The 17,561-nt window shown below is 57.9% G+C and overlaps 1 protein-coding gene across 1 annotated transcript in view; it reads right to left on the reverse strand.

Annotated features, from left to right (window-relative positions):
- The window catches only part of HMCN2 (hemicentin 2), a 34,780-nt gene extending 17,220 nt beyond the window's left edge, over positions 1-17,560 (reverse strand). Inside the window, exons 1-35 of the mRNA XM_061352750.1 lie at positions 17,210-17,560; positions 16,290-16,360; positions 15,293-15,451; positions 15,052-15,174; positions 14,034-14,205; positions 13,738-13,844; positions 13,257-13,377; positions 12,898-13,161; positions 12,575-12,719; positions 12,198-12,319; positions 11,843-12,115; positions 11,606-11,747; positions 10,863-10,990; positions 10,550-10,663; positions 10,296-10,445; positions 9,122-9,316; positions 8,694-8,789; positions 8,238-8,362; positions 7,829-7,973; positions 7,620-7,732; positions 7,263-7,419; positions 6,899-7,061; positions 5,965-6,092; positions 5,725-5,833; positions 5,431-5,600; positions 4,830-4,925; positions 4,548-4,724; positions 4,101-4,255; positions 3,655-3,778; positions 3,339-3,514; positions 3,016-3,088; positions 1,785-1,904; positions 1,464-1,625; positions 870-1,151; positions 150-311 (exon numbers count right to left, since the gene is read on the reverse strand). Coding sequence (XP_061208734.1) covers positions 150-311; positions 870-1,151; positions 1,464-1,625; positions 1,785-1,904; positions 3,016-3,088; positions 3,339-3,514; positions 3,655-3,778; positions 4,101-4,255; positions 4,548-4,724; positions 4,830-4,925; positions 5,431-5,600; positions 5,725-5,833; positions 5,965-6,092; positions 6,899-7,061; positions 7,263-7,419; positions 7,620-7,732; positions 7,829-7,973; positions 8,238-8,362; positions 8,694-8,789; positions 9,122-9,316; positions 10,296-10,445; positions 10,550-10,663; positions 10,863-10,990; positions 11,606-11,747; positions 11,843-12,115; positions 12,198-12,319; positions 12,575-12,719; positions 12,898-13,161; positions 13,257-13,377; positions 13,738-13,844; positions 14,034-14,205; positions 15,052-15,174; positions 15,293-15,451; positions 16,290-16,360; positions 17,210-17,444 — 5,254 coding nt within the window. The 5' untranslated portion in view covers positions 17,445-17,560. The remainder of the gene's footprint in view (positions 1-149; positions 312-869; positions 1,152-1,463; positions 1,626-1,784; positions 1,905-3,015; positions 3,089-3,338; positions 3,515-3,654; positions 3,779-4,100; positions 4,256-4,547; positions 4,725-4,829; positions 4,926-5,430; positions 5,601-5,724; positions 5,834-5,964; positions 6,093-6,898; positions 7,062-7,262; positions 7,420-7,619; positions 7,733-7,828; positions 7,974-8,237; positions 8,363-8,693; positions 8,790-9,121; positions 9,317-10,295; positions 10,446-10,549; positions 10,664-10,862; positions 10,991-11,605; positions 11,748-11,842; positions 12,116-12,197; positions 12,320-12,574; positions 12,720-12,897; positions 13,162-13,256; positions 13,378-13,737; positions 13,845-14,033; positions 14,206-15,051; positions 15,175-15,292; positions 15,452-16,289; positions 16,361-17,209) is intronic.
- Position 17,561: the final 1 nt, after the last annotated feature.

The following is a 17,561-nucleotide window of genomic DNA, read 5'->3' on the forward strand; positions in this document are numbered from 1 at the left end:
GAAGCAAGGAGCAGAGAGGTCTCATGGCCCCAAATCCAGGCACCAGCACATCCCACAGTGCTCCTGCAGGGAGCTCCACCACATTTAAACCCATCAGCATCAGGGTAAGACGTGTTCCTGAAGCACTCATCTCTTAGAGCATCCCTGACCTGAAAGCACGTGTGTGTGCTCGCTGGGAGTGATGGGAGACCCATCCCTGGACCAGGTGACTGTGGGCAAGGGAATGCCGGTGGCCTCGCAGGTCAGTGTCAGGGATCCTTGCAGAGAGACACTGATATTGGTTGTTGATCCTTGAATGAACTCAGGAGGAACTGGGGATGCAGAAAACAATGGGCACCCATTTGCAAAGCAGCCGAGACAGCAAAGGAGCAAATCAGATGGGGAAAACTGGGTAAATCCAGCTTGTTCCCACCCTCATGCTTTGTGCACGTTGAGGACACAAGCCCAGAAGGACCATCAGCATCATCTGAAGTCATCAGCTTTGAAGATGTCATGGCACAGGTGACCCACAGCAAGTATGTGCCACTTACCTGCTCTCTACAGGTGTGCCACAGACCTGGCCACAGGCTCTGAGCTACCTCAGCCCTTTCTCAGCTCGAGTGCTTGGTGCCTTCACCCCTGAGTTTTCCCCAGGCCCTTAGGAAGTAGATGACTTTATAAAGTGTGAGATGGCCTGCTGTGATGGCCATGGGAAGAAACTCCTGCCTGATGGAGCCACTCCTACAGCACACCCCTTCTGACCTCCTATGTGCTGGGTTGTCCAAGATCTCCACATCAGAGTACATCAAACACATGGTGGGACACAGCCACCCTCCTGAGCCTGCCTGCATCCATACCCCACAACCACCAGCCCCATCCCACACCCTTACCATGCACTGCAACATCAAACTCCCTCTGCTCCTGCCCCACTGTGTTTGCCACCAGGCAAGTGTAGCGTCCTGCATGGGCCACCTCTGCCTTGAGGATGCGGAGCTGCTTCCCTTGCTCCGTAAGCAGGACCCCGTCCCCTCCGGCCACGGGGTGCCCGTCCTTCACCCACGTCACTGTGGGTGTCGGGGTCCCCATGGCCTCGCACTCCAAAACCACCTCGCCAGCCTTGATGACAGAAACCTTCCTCACGGCTTTGCTGCTGCCCAGGATCCTCGGAGGGGCTGCGGGCAAAGGGACACAGGGTGGAGGTGATGCTGTAGCTACCCCCTTATGTGCAAGAGGATCTACAAACACCATTGGTCTGGATGGTGGCAGCAGGAGGACAAAGCAAATGTGAGCAGTGACCGACTGCAACCAGCTTGGAGCCAAGAGGAGCACTGCGGGGCAAAGCTAGCCCAGCTAGCAGCATCCTTTCCAAAGCACCTAAGGCAGCAGGCAATGGCTGTGAGCTTTTGGATCCATCTGGACCATGCATTGAGATGGTTCATGGCACCTTCAGCCACCCCTACAGGTTCTCTGTGTCTCTGGCTCACCGTGCACCTCCAGGTGATGCTCCCTGCTGCTGCTGCCGGCAGCATTGCTGCACTCGCAGGTATACGTCCCCTTGTCCTCCAGCAGCACCTTCTCCAGGTACACCACGGTCCCTCCTGTGGACACCAGCTTCGGGCTCCCGGGATGGGTGGAGAGGGGCTCACCTACCCAGGGAAGGGACAGCAACCTCCTCTCAGGGTCCCAGCAGGACCAGTTCCCACCTGGATACTGCTGAACATAAACCCTCCTTGCTCCAAGGAGACCAGCATCCCTCCGGTGGGTCAACAAGTGCGCAGGGATGAGGCTGAGGAGCAGGACCCTACCGTCCTTCCACCAGCTCAGGGTGGGGAAGGGGATCCCATGGCACTCGCAGGCCAGCCTGACGGACTGTCCCTCCAGCACGGACACGGTGGTGGGCTCCAGTGAGGAGAAGGATGGGGGCACTGCAGGGGAAGAGAGGAGAGGAGCAGTTTGCTGACAGCACCAGACAAGAAGAGTCCTGATCACTGCAGCTTAGCTGGGCTATGCATAAAGAACCAGCAAGACTCCCCTGCACTGGTTCCATGTGGAAGCAATAACCTTGACTCTGCAGCTGTTAAGCAAGTGATGCTTTCAACTGCACGTGGCCTACAGCAGAGGACAACCAAGCATCCCGTGCCAGCCACCCTGGTTGGCCAGACGCAGCCCTATTAGGTAGCACTGCTTGCTGGGAAGGTTACCTAACTCTTTCCATTCTCGGATGCTGTTCTGAGTTGCTCATAAATACAGCTGGCTAGCAAATGGTAACTCCTTCCCAGGAGGGATATCAGCTCATAGAAGACAAACCCCAACACCCAGAAACCCCATGAAAACAAAAACAGCAGAACCCAAACAATCCACCCGAGCCAGGCCGCCAGACGTGCAAACGTTTCCCTGGGAAGGGATCGCAGGAACAAGCCCGGATCAGGCAAACTGGATTTTCTCCACTCTCTGGCTCCCTGCCTGCAGGACTTCCATCAGCTGGCCTAGAGCATCCCTAAGAAGAGCAAGGCCCTGGCTCAGCCCCGAGTGCTGCAGACGTGCTGAATGGGATGGGAGGCTGCAGGATCAGAGCTAAAGTGGCTGATGCCCGCACTGGGTATCATCACTGGCTTGAACCTCAGGCACTGGCAGAGGAGAGCAACACCTGCAGTGACCACTCACTGACTGAGTGTGAAGAAAGGACAGAGGAGTCCTGGCAATGCCAAGGAAATCCCTTCAGTCTCCTGCCCAAATTTTGCCAAGACACCACATCTGCATCATCACTGAAATCTCCCCTAAAGACTTGTGCAAAACATTGGGGTCTTCCCCTCTGACACCCATTCTGGTGGGGATTCCCTGCCACCTTGTTTGCAGAGCTGAAATATTCGGGTCTTAGTGTTTTCCAAGTATTCTTAGTGTTTTTCACGTACTCCAGGTACGTATTTCAAATGTAAACACACAGTATAGCATATAGTATATATATGCATAGCATAAAGTATATACACATACTCACACACTATGTATCTTTGCCCCAGTGGGCTGTCTCAACCTTACCCCACACATGGAGATTGTAGTGTCTCTCCCGGCATGTGTACCTGCCCACATCCTGCACACTGGCTCGCTCGATCTACCAGAACAAGTAGAGGTACTAAGATGACCTGCGGTAGAGCTGGACCCATACAGGCCCTCCAGCAGGAGATTTGGTGCCAGAAGCAGCCACAGGGATGGGATCAGTGTGAGGGGTGTGAATGGTGCTGAACATAGGCAATAAGGAGGGGCGCCCCTTCTCTCTGCACCCAAGGGTGAGAAGGGGGAAATGGGGGCATTTTCTCAACCTCATTTCCCCCCCCATCCTCTGCAATACCCCAAAACATCACCTGGAGCACGGTTCCTTCCGCAGAGAGCTGCATGCCTGGCTTTGGTGTGAGCACATTCCCATCCTTCAGCCAGTGGGACCCCTGAGCACTGGGACTTGGAGCCGAGCACTCCAGGGTCACCGTCTGGTTGACGATGACAGAGATGTTCTCCTCCTCACCCAGCGTGGTGGGAGGCACTGGAAAACAGATCAACAGGGCAACACCTTCCCTGAGACATCCCCTTGGTACCCATGCGAGGTACAAGGAGAGCCCCGTTATCCCGAGCATCACCTGCAACCCAACAGCCATGGAGGTGGGGATGCCCAGGGGTACTTACACTGTACCTCGAGGGTAGCCTCGTGTCTGTCTTCCCCCACAGCACTGCTGGCTACACACGTGTACGTCCCCGAGTCCTGGAGGCGAGCAGTGGGCAGGGACAGCACGTGCCCATCGGAGAGGATCTGTGCTTCCCCGGGGTGCAGAGAGAGCCCGGATGAGCATGAAACCAAAGAACCTCACAGGCAGCTTGGGCTGCAAGCCAGCAGGAAGAGGGACGGGTGGGAATAAGCCTGCCTTGAGCCCATTTTTATCACATCCCATGGACCCTCACAACAGGGAAGCCCAGCGCAGGACTGAGCAGGTTCATGCTCCCATGGACCAAACACGGGCACGTCTGGGTGACATTGTACCTGCTCAGCTCCAGCAATTGCTTTTTTAAAGGCCAGAATGAGGAAAAGCAGCCTCTTCTTGGAGGGACATCCCCTCCATCAGGAGCTATCTCACCTGTGGGCCACCTGCCACTTCGTTGGGTACCGGGTTGCCATCCTTCAGCCACAGCAGCACCGGAGCTGGGGTCCCCGTGGCATCACACTCCAGTGTCACCGGCTCTGTCACCAGCACCCTGAGGGACCTTGGGCCAGTTCTGATCCGTGGGGGCACTGGGAAGCAGAGAAGTGTCACCAGGAGCAACAGGGTGCAAAAGGGATGGGACAGGTAGGAGACACCTTGGTGCGGACCAGGCAATACCCATCCATTGGACCATGATTTTCTAGGACATTGGGATGAACACAGGGGATGGGATGGCATGGCTGGGATTGCAGAGGACAATGTCTCTGCTAAAGCATCTTCCAGAGACGTGTCCCAAGGGCTGGTACAGCCACATTAGTCCCATGCACATAGGATAGATGCAGTGGGGGAAGCAGGCACTTCCCCTGCTCACCAGTGACTCACCGGTCACCTGCAGCCTGTACCAGAGCTCAGTGACCCCGGCCACATTGGAGGCCACGCAGCGGTAGCCGCCGGTGTCGGAGAGCTGGGCACGCTGGATCTCCAGGTGCTTCCCATCCCTGGACACCATCATGCCTGGTCCTTCATAGAGCTGCTCATCCTCCTTGTACCAGGTGATGTCTGGAGGGAAGGAGGGAGCTGTCAGGAGTGATGCTGCTCCCATCTCACCAAGGAGACCAGGGAAAGCCCTAGGGATGCATGAGATGAAGGAGAGGAGCAGCTCACCAGGAGCAGGCAGCCCCGAGGCCAGGCACTGCAGGGACACCGTGCTGTTCTCCAGGATGACCAGGTCCACGGCGCTGGGTTCGATGCTCGGAGCCACTGGAACACAGCACACGCAGTCAGCAGCTCTGCATGGCCACAGCCACACAGTGCAGCAGCACGGGCACAGCCAGGCTCACGGAGGCACTCAGCATGTATTGAGTCCTGGGAGCAGCCAGAGCTCATCCCCTGCTCTGGAAGGGGATCACATCACCACACGGTGCCACTGCTGCTCCCCAAGTCAGCTCTAGCAGAGCTGGTCCCTGCCCCAATGTCCTGTTCATCCTGCCAGAGCAGGGAACTCCATTCCCTGCCTGGTTTCTCAACCAAAACCCTTCAGCATCACGTCCTGAAACGCTGATTGAGGGCTTCCCTGGCCAAAGGGGAAATGGGGCTGGGAGAAGAGCACCCACCAGCTCTCAGCCTCCTTGGCAAAGGGAAAGATCCCAATGGATCAAGCTACACCTCCCTAAAACAGGGCCATGAACATGCACCCCTTTGGCCAGCCACGTTCTCCCTGACACATGGGATGGATAGTGGGTCTCACCCCAAATGCTGTGCTCACCTTGCACCAAAACCTGCACCTCCGCCTCTGCCACCCCTGCCTGGTTGCTTCCCTGGCAGACATAAAGCCCTTCATGATCAAGCCCCACACGGGTGATCAGCAGAGTCCCACCATCCTCAGAGACCACCACACCATCCCGCTCGTGCAGCGGGTACCCATCCTTCAGCCATCTGCAAGGAAAAGGAGATGCTGCAAGTCCATCCTGATCTCATTGCAGGGCACCCCCAGGGAGTGATGCAGCCCCTATGGGAGGTCAGGGGGAAGATGAGCAGGACCCACCACTGCAATACTCACTGGATCCGGGGTGGGGGGATGCCCATGGCACGACAGTGGATCCTCAGGGAGTCATTGGTGACAGCCGTCAGGAGGCTTTCCCCATCACCGATCAGCATCTGGGGGGGAACTGGTGGGAAAGAGGATGTTAGCCTGGGATCACCCTCGGACCCTGGCACAGGGATGCGAGGGGGCAGGATCCTGGTGGTACATTAAGACCCACAGCCCACAGGAGGAGCATTCCAAGCAGCAGACATGGACCTTGGATGCGCAGGCTGTAGCTGAGAGAGGCGTTCCCTGCGGCATTCGTGGCCGTGCACGTGTAGAGGCCTGCGTCCATCACCCGGGGCTCTGCCAGACGAAGGGACCCCGAAGGGAGGATGCTGTAGCTTGGGAAGAGGGAACAGAAAAGCTGGATGGGAGGAACAGCCATGTCATCCATCAGCTACCCCTGGGCAGGAACTAACCGCTGGGACATCACCATTGCTTTGAGACAGCAAAGAGAAGGGTCACCTCCTGCCCAAGGAGGATGGCAGAGCTGTCCATAGGGGCAAATCCCCTTTGCTCAGCTCCCATGTGAACTCAGCACGAGGCAGTGCACAAGCCACTGATGCAGAGGGACAGGGTTCCCCATGGAGCACAGCCCCTGCAGCTGGAGCTGGCCATGCTCTCGCTCCCAGCACTGTGTTGCACAGACATAACATCATCTCATCCCACGGCTGCGGATCCCTGCTCCTGTGCTTCCATAAATCACCCAGGCACATGAGGACAAGGCAGCTGAGATGTGGGGAGCAGCACAAGTCAACCAAGAACACACCACGAGGCACCACGGTCCCTCAAGAAGAGCAAACCCAAGATGCCTTCCTGCTTCCCCAGCCCACAGCTGCTCCATCCCAGCAGATGTTTGTATGATGAAATTAAAAGCCTGGTGGTTCTTGCTCTGCTCTTCTTGAGGAGCAGAGGATGCTATACCTTGTCTCAGATATGATGCTATACCGCTTGTCTCAGCTACTGCCAAAGCACTGAGCATCAGCACTTGATGTCTTTGCACCTCCCTACCAAGTAGCTGAGTCCCTTCACGGAGCCAGCATCCCTCTAAGGGATTCACACAATCCCAAGAGGTCATGGCCCAAAATTCCTTCCAGAAGACACAATCCTAAGGGATCATAGCCTTGGCACCCACAACTCTCCTTACCTCGTGGTGGCAAGAGGCAACGGTTGGGACTCCCGGGTCCACACCACCAAGGGAGGGGGATAGCCCTGAACCTCGCAGGGCAGGGTGATCTCCTGCCCAAGCACAGCCAGGATGGTTATGGGATCCGATGCCTGTGATCCGTTCACGCTGATCCTGGGCTTTGCTGGGTGGAAAGGGAACACAGCTGGTGCAGGAACACTCCAGGTACCGCACAGCCCTCATTGCTGCTGTTCCCATCCCACAGACCCCTCTGGCACCGGGCTAGGTGGCCCAAGGAGAGTCCCCAGGTCCTGCTCTCCCAGCCAGTCACCCTCTGGAGGTGTTTTACTGGGAGCTGGTTCCAGAGCCAGCCCCAGGCACTCACTGCTGATGGAGAGCTGCATCTCCCGGCTGGAGAAGCCTGCTGCATTGGTAGCTGTGCAGAAGTAGGTCCCAGCATCCTCAGGGGATGATGAAGGGATCAGGAGGGTCCCATTGGGGTCAAGGTGGTAGCGTGAGCTCAGTGAAATGGGCTCTGTGCCCTGCAGAAGAAAGGGAAGGGAGGAAGACAGCAGAGAATCTCCCATGAGCTGAGCATCCCAAGGGCAAGGCAGCAGCTCTGGACCCATCAGAGGCTGCCACAGCCACACTGGTGAGCTATTCCCCCTCCAGACACATTGCCCTGCACCAAGGATGACTCACAGCCTGCCTGGCAGGGGGACAGCCTGGCCATGTCACCCACCTTTGTCCAGGTGACAGTAGGGGGGGGCACACCGGTGGCATTGCACTGCAGGGTGATGGCTGCTCCCTCAGTGGCAGTGATGAGGACAGGGCCAAGCTCAATGCTAGGAGGAACTGGGAAGGGAGAGAAGCATCTCATCCCTGTGGCCGGGGCCACATTTACCAGAGCTGGTCAGGAGGTGCAGGGACACCCAGCACCCTGCCACTCACCGTGGATGACCAGGGACACGTCCTGCCTGTGCGAGCCGAGGGCATTGGTCACCTCACAGGTATACCTGCCTGCATCCCCTTGCGATGCCTGGTCCATGTGCAGGCTTCCATCAGCCCTGATGGAGTACCGTCCACCTGGGGCTACCTGGGCACAGGCAGAGAGCACAAACAGGACAGACTGGGGGTCAAACATCACCATATCCCTGTGTCTTTGGGGCATATCTAGAAACTGAACCTTGAGCAGCAGGAACATCCTGATGTGGTGTTAAACCCACATTATCCTCCCAACCCAAGGGTTTCCCTGGCATCTTTCACCATCAGCTTTGGCCCCAGGAGGTTGGGGCATCCATCCTGTAGCAAAGCCCCGTGATTGCAGCTCCCACCATTGCAGTGGGCACAGGACCCTCACCGGCTGCCCATCCTTCAGCCAGCGTCGGGCCGGGAATGGCCTCCCAGCCAGGATCACACACGGCAGTGACACGGGCTGGCCTAGGAGCACTCGGACCATGGGGGATGCAAGAGCTATTTCTGGGGCTGCTTGAAAGACAGGAAAGGGAAACACTATTAACTGGAGCTGAACTGGCCAAGAACACTCAGAACAGCTCCGGATCGCCTTGCTTCCAAGGTCCAGACCTTGGCTTGGCACAAGCCAGCTCCAACACTCGGCTCCCCCAAGACTTTGGGGATATCAATCTATGGTTTGGGTTCAAGTGTGTGTCAATGCATTAAGCCAAAAGAAATGGAAGGGCATGATCCCAACCCTGAGCATTCATTGGCCGGCTCAAGTGCAGACGTGGCTGCACGGGGGTGCTGGTGCTGGCAGCAACCAGGGTCAACACACCAAGGAAAGCATGTAAAAGCAAACCGTGACCGGTGACCGTGAGCTTGATCTCCGCTTGGATCTTCCCAAACTCATTCTGGGCTTTGCAGATGTAGATGGCTTGGTCATCCAGCGAGGCGCCTGGAACATGGTGGGAAGGATGAGCCCCGTGGGGCTGAAGAGCCCTGGGCGAGCTCCACAATGGGGAGACACAACCCTCCCCTGCCCCACCACTACCTCCAATGGAGGAGAGACCCCGCCACGCTGAAGGCTTGCAGGCTGTTAAGCTTGCATGGGTCAAAAGTGCCAATAAACCTGCTACATCCATGCTTTACTAGCACAGAAAGAGTGGGTGCAGGGGCTAATCCCAATGCTGAGACAGCAGCCAGCAGCGGGCAGGGAGAGAGCACCCATGGGTGACACCGCAAGCATCACCCGGGCTGGATGCCATGCAACGTGCACTTGGCTCTTACTGTCCATGAGGAGCTCGGCAGCCTCCAGCTGGCTGGACACACCATGAGGCTCGTGCCAGCCGGGCACTGGTTTCCCATCCTGCCGGGACCAGGAGACCCGCGGTGCTGGGGAGCCCTCGGCACGGCACAGCAGGCGCAGGGGCTCCCCAGCCTCCACCACCACGTCCCCCAGGGGCTCGGGAAAGTGAGGGGCAGCTGGAGGAGACAGCACAGAGAAGGGGTCGGGCAGGTCCAGCACCACAGTGTCCCCATAGCCCAGAGAGATGGGACTGCAGAACCCACGAGCGGGGCCCTGAAGGGTGATGAGACTGACTCGAAGCGTTTGGTGTTTCTCCAAAGCTGTTGCAGACGTAGCAGTTTCCATCCCTTACAGTTACACTCAGCAAAAGCTCTTGCACTTTTCCACCTCGAACTGCTTCAGACCTTGCTGCCCCAACACACAACCTCGTCTCCTCCTCCTCCTCCCCAGCCTTTTCCATCCCTTCTGCCCCCCTGAGCACCAGTTGGAGTCCTTGGTTTTTCAGACACCCAGAAGCAAGTCTCCACTTCTGCCTATCTCCACTGCTTGTACTTTACATCCCCAGTTTAGTCCCAAGCTGCCATGTCTGAAGAGGGCCTATAGGGATGCTGGGGATGGACTCTTCATTAGGGACTGTAGTGATAGGACAAGGGGTAATGGGTTAAAACTTAAACAGGGGAAGTTTAGATTGGATATAAGGAGGAAATTCTTTCCTGTGAGGGTGGTGAGGCACTGGAATGGGTGCCCAGGGAGGTTGTGAATGCTCCATCCCTGGCAGTGTTCAAGGCCAGGTTGGACGAGGCCTTGGGTAATATGGTTTAGAGCGAGGTGTCCCTGCCCACGGCAGGGGGGTTGGAACTTGATGATCTTAAGGTCCTTTCCAACCTGAACTATTCTATGATTCTATGATTCTGTGTCCCTGTGCAATAGCATCCCTGCTGGTCTTCAGACACAGGCTGAGCCTCATCCACCCTCCTAAACCTTGGCAATCCTGCCAGCCTTCAGCCTGCTTGTACCCAGTTTTCTCCTGTGCTTGGAAACCCAGGAACTGGGGGACAAGAGGAGCCTTGGGAAGCAGCAAAGTGGGAGATGAGGTTGGAGGGAGAGCAGTGGAGATAGACTCGGAGGGACACAAGAGGAGAGGCAGGGACTTACACCCCACATCCAGCACGGTGCTGTCAAAGGCAACGCCAGCCTCGCTGAGCCCCTCGCAGCCGTATCGCCCCGCATCCTCCTCCCGCACCGCCTGCAGCCGCAGGACCGCGCGCTGCGTGCCGGGGGGGAACGTGGCCACCGCCTGCTCGCCTGCCCCAGGGGACCCCACGTCAGCACCACAGTGCCCCAGGGGACCCCGTGCGTGATGTCCCTGCACGGAGCAGGGTTGCCCCCCGGGTCTGACCCCGTCTCACCTTTGTACCATGCGATGTAGGGTGGGGGGACCCCAAAAACCCAGCACTCCAGCGTCACGTCTTCTCCAACCAGTGCCTTCAGGCTGGGTGTCAGTGCCAGGATGACAGGAGGCTCTGTGCCATGGGGAGACACAAGGCTCCAGTGACCCCCTGCAGCGCTGGTGTGATGCCATTCCCCCCCAAGGGAACTTCCATTGCAGACAGCCCCATCCCATAGCTTGCATGCTGCAAGGTGCCAGCCGGCAGCTAAGGGAAGCAAAGAGGGATAATAAACCCCCCTGAGCCCATGTTTTTCCCAGTGGGAAGCAGGTACCGGTGAACTCCAGGGTGATGACTTGCTCATCCCAGCCCAGCGCGCTGCTGGCGTAGCAGCTGTAATTCCCTGCATCCTCTGGGATAGCGGCCCTGATGTGCAGGGTACCCTGAGCATCCGTGAAAACCCTGCAGCAAACAGGGAGAGAAGGGAAAACGAGCCCTGTGAAAACATAGCCAATTTAAAACGGGTTGAAATAAGTGAGCAAGCTTAAGGCCATCCCACACACACAGCAAGCGGTGGGTATGACGGATGCGGGTTAGCACTTAAAGCCAGCTCCATCAGGTGCTGCAGGGAAGGACGTTGCTTTGAAGCAGGGAAAAGCATTGAGAATTGGGCTTTTTCATCTTCAAAGTCAACAAAAACCTTCCCCAAAGCCCACTCCAGCACTCACAGCCTGACACGGGCAGGGAGGTGGGAGCCAAAAGGCAGAAGACATTAAGGGAAAGCACAAGGAGTATTTTGAGGCTGGAGCGCACACTGGGTGTGCAAAGCACCTCAAACAGCCCTCGGTGGGGACAGTGACCTGGATAAGGCAGGATGGCTTAAAAATACATGTGAAATTAAGGCTAGAAGAGTGCCAACAATCTCAGGTGCAGGGTGTGGGGTTATTGCAGTGCCTTCCTCCTTACAGTGCTATGGGCAACCCCAATCTCCTCTCCATCAATCAATACATCTCCATAAAGGGAGCCCATCCCCGGTGGGACAGGGAGGATGGGGGCACCCAGATCCCCATGGGATACCTCTCGCCCTGCTCCAGCGCCCATCCCCAGCGCTTCCATGCGGTGCGGGGCAGGGGGTGGCCCCCGGCCGTGCAGTTCAGCCGCAGCTCCTGGCCCCTGCCAAAGCGCTGGGGGCTGGCGTCGACCATCACCCACGGAGCCTCTGCATGGGGTTGGAGAAGGGCTCAGCCCTCGGGTGCCATCACCACTGAGGCATGGGGTGAGGAATGACCCGGGCCAGAGTGGGGCCAAACCTACCCTCGATGAAGAGCCAGAGGGAAGCAGTGGCCGTGCCATGGGCGCTCTGTGCCATGCACTCGTACTGGCCCCCATCCCCTAGCCGCACGTGGCTGATCTCCAGCGAGCGGTTCTGCAGCATCCGGGTCCGCCCATCCCCTGGCTGTGCCTCCTTCCCATCCCAGCTCCACGTCAGGTTGTAGGGCATGTCACCCAGGACCGGGCAGGACATGACCACGTCTTGGCCCGGGGATGCGGTGATGTTGGCCGGAGCTATGAGACGCGGTGGTGGCTCTGAAAGCACGGCGTGTGCAGGGTGAGATGAGCCTGTGCCCATCACTGGTGGGCACCGAGGCTTGGCACAAGCGGTCCCCACCTGAGACAGAGATGTAGGCACGAGCCCGCGTCACCCCAACCTTGCTCTTGGCTGTGCACTCATAAAACCCTTCATCGCTCTTGGACACCGCAGGGATCAACCAGCTGATGTTCCCCACATTCCTATGAAGAGAGAAACTACAGGGTGACCCCCACAGCATGGCTGCCATGCCACCACCCTGCTCCAAATCCCTGGGAGTTTTTCCATCCAAGTCAGGCAAAAGGGTGAAGATACATCCCATGGCATTTTCCTTTGCTGCCTTGGGATGCTCAGAACTTGCAGGCACCCATTCAACACACAGCATCCCCCTGGCCAGCACAGCTCAGGGGGCTGTTGATACCTACACAGGTCCATCATGGGTCAGACCAATGGCTCACCAGAAGAGCTGCTCTTCCCCAAGCCTGGTCCTCCCGCGGCTGAGCTGCAGGCGGAAAGGGACCTCGCTCCATGCGGAGCAGGAGATCAGCTGCGGCTCACGGTTGTAAGCCTGGATCTTGCTGGAGATGTTCACTTTGGGTAGACCTGGAAGTAGTTTCACACACACACATGCACATACACACGGATTGCACTCATCAGCAGCTCACCAAGAGCTGTGCTGGGAAGCAGGATAAAAGAATTCCAAAGCGAAAACCAAACCAGAGGCAGTGCTGGAGCCTCTGATCCCATCTCAGCACCCTCAGGGACCATGGGAACCACTCACCAGCAACCACACTGGTGTAGGTGACCCCGGAGAGGCGATGCAGGGGGTGGCCCTCAGCATCCTCACCCTTCACCTTCAGCAGGAAGTCACCCATGGGGACAAGGAGCGGTGAGGCCACCCAGACCTGCCCCGAGGAGGTGTTGGAGAGGGGCCGCATGGGCAGCGAGAGCAGGGCATGGCCGGAGGTGTTGAAGAGCTCAATCTCCTGTAAGTGCCCCGGTGGCTTCAGGCCGGAGCAGTTCACCAGCACGGAGATGGGAAGACCTGGAGACAGGGAAGGGAAGGAACAACCCAGCTGCGTTCCCGGATGCAGGAAGCCCAGATGCAGCATCCACGGCTCTGGGCTGCACCAGGCTCACCCTGCACCGGGCGCTCTCCAGGCTGGCTGGCATCAAAGTCCGGCTGGGTGGAGAAGCTGGCTTGGAAATTGATGTTGCTGATGCCTGTGATCCTCAGAGAGTGGCGGCCGCTGCTCTGGGTCTGGAAGTGGATTGAGAGACATACACCAAGGGCAAGGGAAGGGAGAGGCGATGGGGAAGGGAGAGGCGATGGGGAAGGGAGAGGCGATGGGGAAGGGAGAGGCGATGGGGAAGGGAGAGGCGATGGGGAAGGGAGAGGCGATGGGGAAGGGAGAGGCGATGGGGAAGGGAGAGGCGATGGGGAAAGGAGAGGCGATGGGGAAGGAGAGGCGATGGGGAAGGGAGAGGTGATGGGGAAGGGAGAGGGCAACAGCCAGCCCCTTCCAGCCTGTTTTTGCATCCTCTGCCCAGCTGGAGGTGGCAATGCCTGTCCAGCTAAATGCCCCTCAGGAGATGGGTGAGGGATCTGCCACCAGCTTACCGTGACCCACCATGTCCCTGGCTCGTGGGGCTCCACAGCCACCACCATGGCTGAGTTGGGGATGCTGAGCAATTCCTTCAGACCTTGGCCTTTCTCAAGGATCTTTCCTACAACAGTGAGTGAATCTCTGGGATGGGCAACCCAGCTCCATCCCCTGCTCCCTGCAGCCAATGAGATCCCCCTTCCTCAGGGCTCACTGCAGTGCAGAGCCCATCACCCAGCCTCAAGCCTGGCACGAAGGCTCTCCAGGAGGCAAAGCATCACCCCCTGCCCATTCCCCTCCCCTGGGCTCCTACCTGCTGGATCCCGGACCTCGATCCCTGGGGCAGGACCACTCAGGGAGATGGTGACCTCCTTCAGGCTTGGGTCAAAGGGGACAGGCCATGTGTGCTGCCCACCACCCTCATGGTCCGTGGACAGCAGATGGACCTTGGAGGCTTGGATGGCTTCTTCCACCCACTTGAGCACCTGGGGGCATGCGGGGGGGATTAACCTGGATTCCCATTCACCACCAGGCACAACCATTTTGGGGTCAGGTTGCACTGGGTCAAAATCACAGGCACGGCTGCAAAACAGTGCCCAGGCAACGGACCAGCCCCAGCCATGTCACCGGTTGAGCCCCACTTTACTACAAGCAGTTGCAACAGGAATTGAGTAGTTTGGTGGCTCCTGCTCAGACACTGAGCACGCATGATGTTATTGCCCCCAGCTCGCTTAGGGGAATAGCAACCATTAAAACACACAATGGCTGGAGGCTGGGCAGGGGCAATGAGGGAGATGCTGCCCAGTAACGAGCAGAAAAGCACTTTGCTGTTCCTCAGGTCTCCAAGATGTCATGGCAGTCAAGAGCCTCAAGATCAGGGATAGGCAGAGGCTCCTCTCCCTATGACCATAGAATCATAGAATAGTTCAGGTTGGAAAGGACCTTAAGATCATCAAGTTCCAACCCCCTGCCATGGGCAAAGACACCTCGCTCTAAACCATCTCACCCAAGGCCTCGTCCAACCTGGCCTTGAACACTGCCAGGGATGGAGCATTCACAACCATGCCACCTGCCTGATTCCCAGGATGCTGAGAGCAATGGGAGCACACCAGCCTCAGCCCCAAGCAGACACTTCCCCTGCAGAGGACTCATCACAGGGATCACACGAGCAGCAAGCTCAAGAGCAGCCAGCCTTCTCCAGCTTCAGGCTGACGCAGGGCTCCCAGTCACTCTGGAGGTGCTTTGAGCATGAGGATTAACCCCAGGGAGAATATGGGAGCAGCCAAGCTGGCCTGGACAGTGCACACCCTGGGCACACCATCCCTGCTCACCTCTGTGACCTGCTGCTTGTCCAGGTGGAAGATCTGCCCCGAGCTGGTGGTAGCGATGCGCTCGTACACGCGGTACCCGGGGTGGCTCCTGTCCCCGCAGTCCCCCGTCAGCACAAACACCACCTGCAGAAGCAACGGTCCCCATAGCATCACACAGCCACGGGGTGTGTGTGCATCCAGGGAGCATCCCGTGGAGCCAGCCATGGGGATGCTCAATCCCCACCATCAACAGGCAGCTCACCTGGGTCTGCTTGTGCTGCAGCAGCTGCAGCAGCTCCTCCTGCTGCTCATAGTCCTTGGCCCGAGCATCGGAGAAGACGTAGACAAAGGAGCCGGGGTGTGAGACCTCCACAGCCGTCCTGATGGCTCCTACACTCATCTCCGGGCAGTCCCCTCCACCCTGCACACATGAGGGATGTGGCACAGGCACCCAGACACCCAGTGCTCTGCTCCCAGCAGGATCCCACCCAGCGTCTGCTCATGGGGAGGAACTGCACCGGTTCGATGCCATCAGCCCAAGCGCAGCCAAAGCAGCGCAATGGGACCTCAGGGACCCATCCCTGTCTCACTACTAATGATGATCAAAACACTCATTTTGGGATCCAGACTCACAGAAGCTCCTGGCTTCACATAGTGAGCACATTCCTGCCCACCCCTGCCCATCACCCTCCAGGCAAGCACAGAGGCACATTGAGGACCAGCTCCTGTTTCCACAGGGCTTTGCACTCCGAAGGGCTGGGAAAGGATTTGCAGCCACAGCTTTACACCTCGTGCCAAAACACAGCTGCATCTGAAGGGAAACACCACAGATCTTTAGCAACGCAGGGGAGGCAGGGCAGGGATGGATAAAGCATGATTGAATTCCCAGAGAGTGTTTTGAAATCGTTAACAAATATATTAAAAACAACTCAATTTTCAAAGAGCATTTCCAGAAGAAGAGATTTTTGGTTCCATGGAGAGTCTGTGGAAACCCTCCTGGGGAAAGCATTCCCATTATGGGGCTGGGCTGGGAACTGAGAGCGCTCTGCCCCATTGCAGGATGCTGGGGCACAGCGCCAGCATCACCATCCTCTCTACTCCCACCATGGTGTGGTCAGCCCTGACCCCCTCCACACTCCCAGGGGACACCAGGCACTGGTTTTGACAACTGCCACCATGCAGGAATGCAGGGCCAGGCTTCCCATCATGTGCCAAGGGCCATGCACCAAGCTCAGCACCGTGGGGATGAGGATTCTGACCTGGACGTGGAGCTCCCGCAGGCGCCGCTGGAAGAGCCGAGGGTCCGTGGTGAGGGTGACGGGTCCCACCTCTGCAAGCACATGGACACCACTGCTTCAGCCTTCCCAGCACCAGCACCAGCCTCCTTTGGTGCCACGCTCCCAAGCGCCCACCCTGGCTTGAACACCCTGATGGGACCTGCAGGACTCGGGGTTGAGCATCTACCCTGGTTTGGCTCCCAGTGAGATGTGGATGTGGGAACACTGCTCCCATGGAAAGCTCTCCTCTGTACATCACTGGACCCAGCCAGGGTGAGCTGCAAACCCATTCCTGCTGGGGCAGGCTCCCACCAAAGCGATGCTGAAACCCATTTACCCCCTCTGCCTCCTTCCCTGTCCAGCTCCAGCGACTTTCATTCAAACTCAGTGTTTCTGCTGAGAACAAACCCTCGGTCCTGCTCTATTTGTAGGGGGTCTGGGATCTATTGGAGTGCAGCTGCTATTTATGGGTGTGCACAAAAATCCCAAGGCAAAGACTGGGACAGATAGGAATGATTCTGGAATTGCAGTAAATAACCAAAACCTCTGGCAGCAGCACGTTATGGACTTGTACAGAAATTCCCCCCATGATTAGTCCGGGGAGATCAGAACAGGCTGGAAGGAGAAGAGAGCCAGCATCACTTGGATTAATGCAGAGAGGTACGACTTGCCCTGTGCCTGCGGGGTGGCTTGCGATGGGAGCCCTGCTCAGCACCATACCCTCGAGCTGCAGCTCATCCTGCAGTGCCATCCCCATCAGAGCATTAAAACAGAAGAGAAGGGACATGCAGGCACTTGTGAAGTGCGCGTTCCAGCCCCAAACTCCTCCAGAACCACAGCCCAGCTCCCCACAGCCCCATCCCCAAGCAAGACACGTGTCCCTCCTTGTGCCCCAGCCATACCTGGGTCATGGAATGGGACCAGCACGTAGTTGCTGATGGGCTTCGTGCTCCTGCTGAGCGTCCGCTCCAGGATGCGCGAGGCCCCGTCCATCACCTGCACCAGGTCGTCGTACATGGAGCCGGTGACATCGAACACGAAGGCTAAGGTGGCCCAGCCCGAGCTGGGGGGGTGCTCGGCGAGACTGGGGGCCAGCAGCAGCCAGAGACCCACAAACACCCCTCCATGGGGCGGCATCGCTGGGGACACCCCTTTATCCTTGCCCTCTCCTTCTCCCAGACCCCTTGGTCACCGTCCCTGCACTAGGGAGGGATACAGGGTGCAAGGGGCCACACACGGTGGGGACAGAGCAGG

This window comes from Neopsephotus bourkii, unplaced genomic scaffold (genome assembly GCF_033783945.1).
Source record: "Neopsephotus bourkii isolate Nb327-2 ecotype Australia unplaced genomic scaffold, CSIRO-AGI_Nbou_v1 NB_659, whole genome shotgun sequence".
NCBI lineage: Eukaryota > Metazoa > Chordata > Aves > Psittaciformes > Psittacidae > Neopsephotus > Neopsephotus bourkii.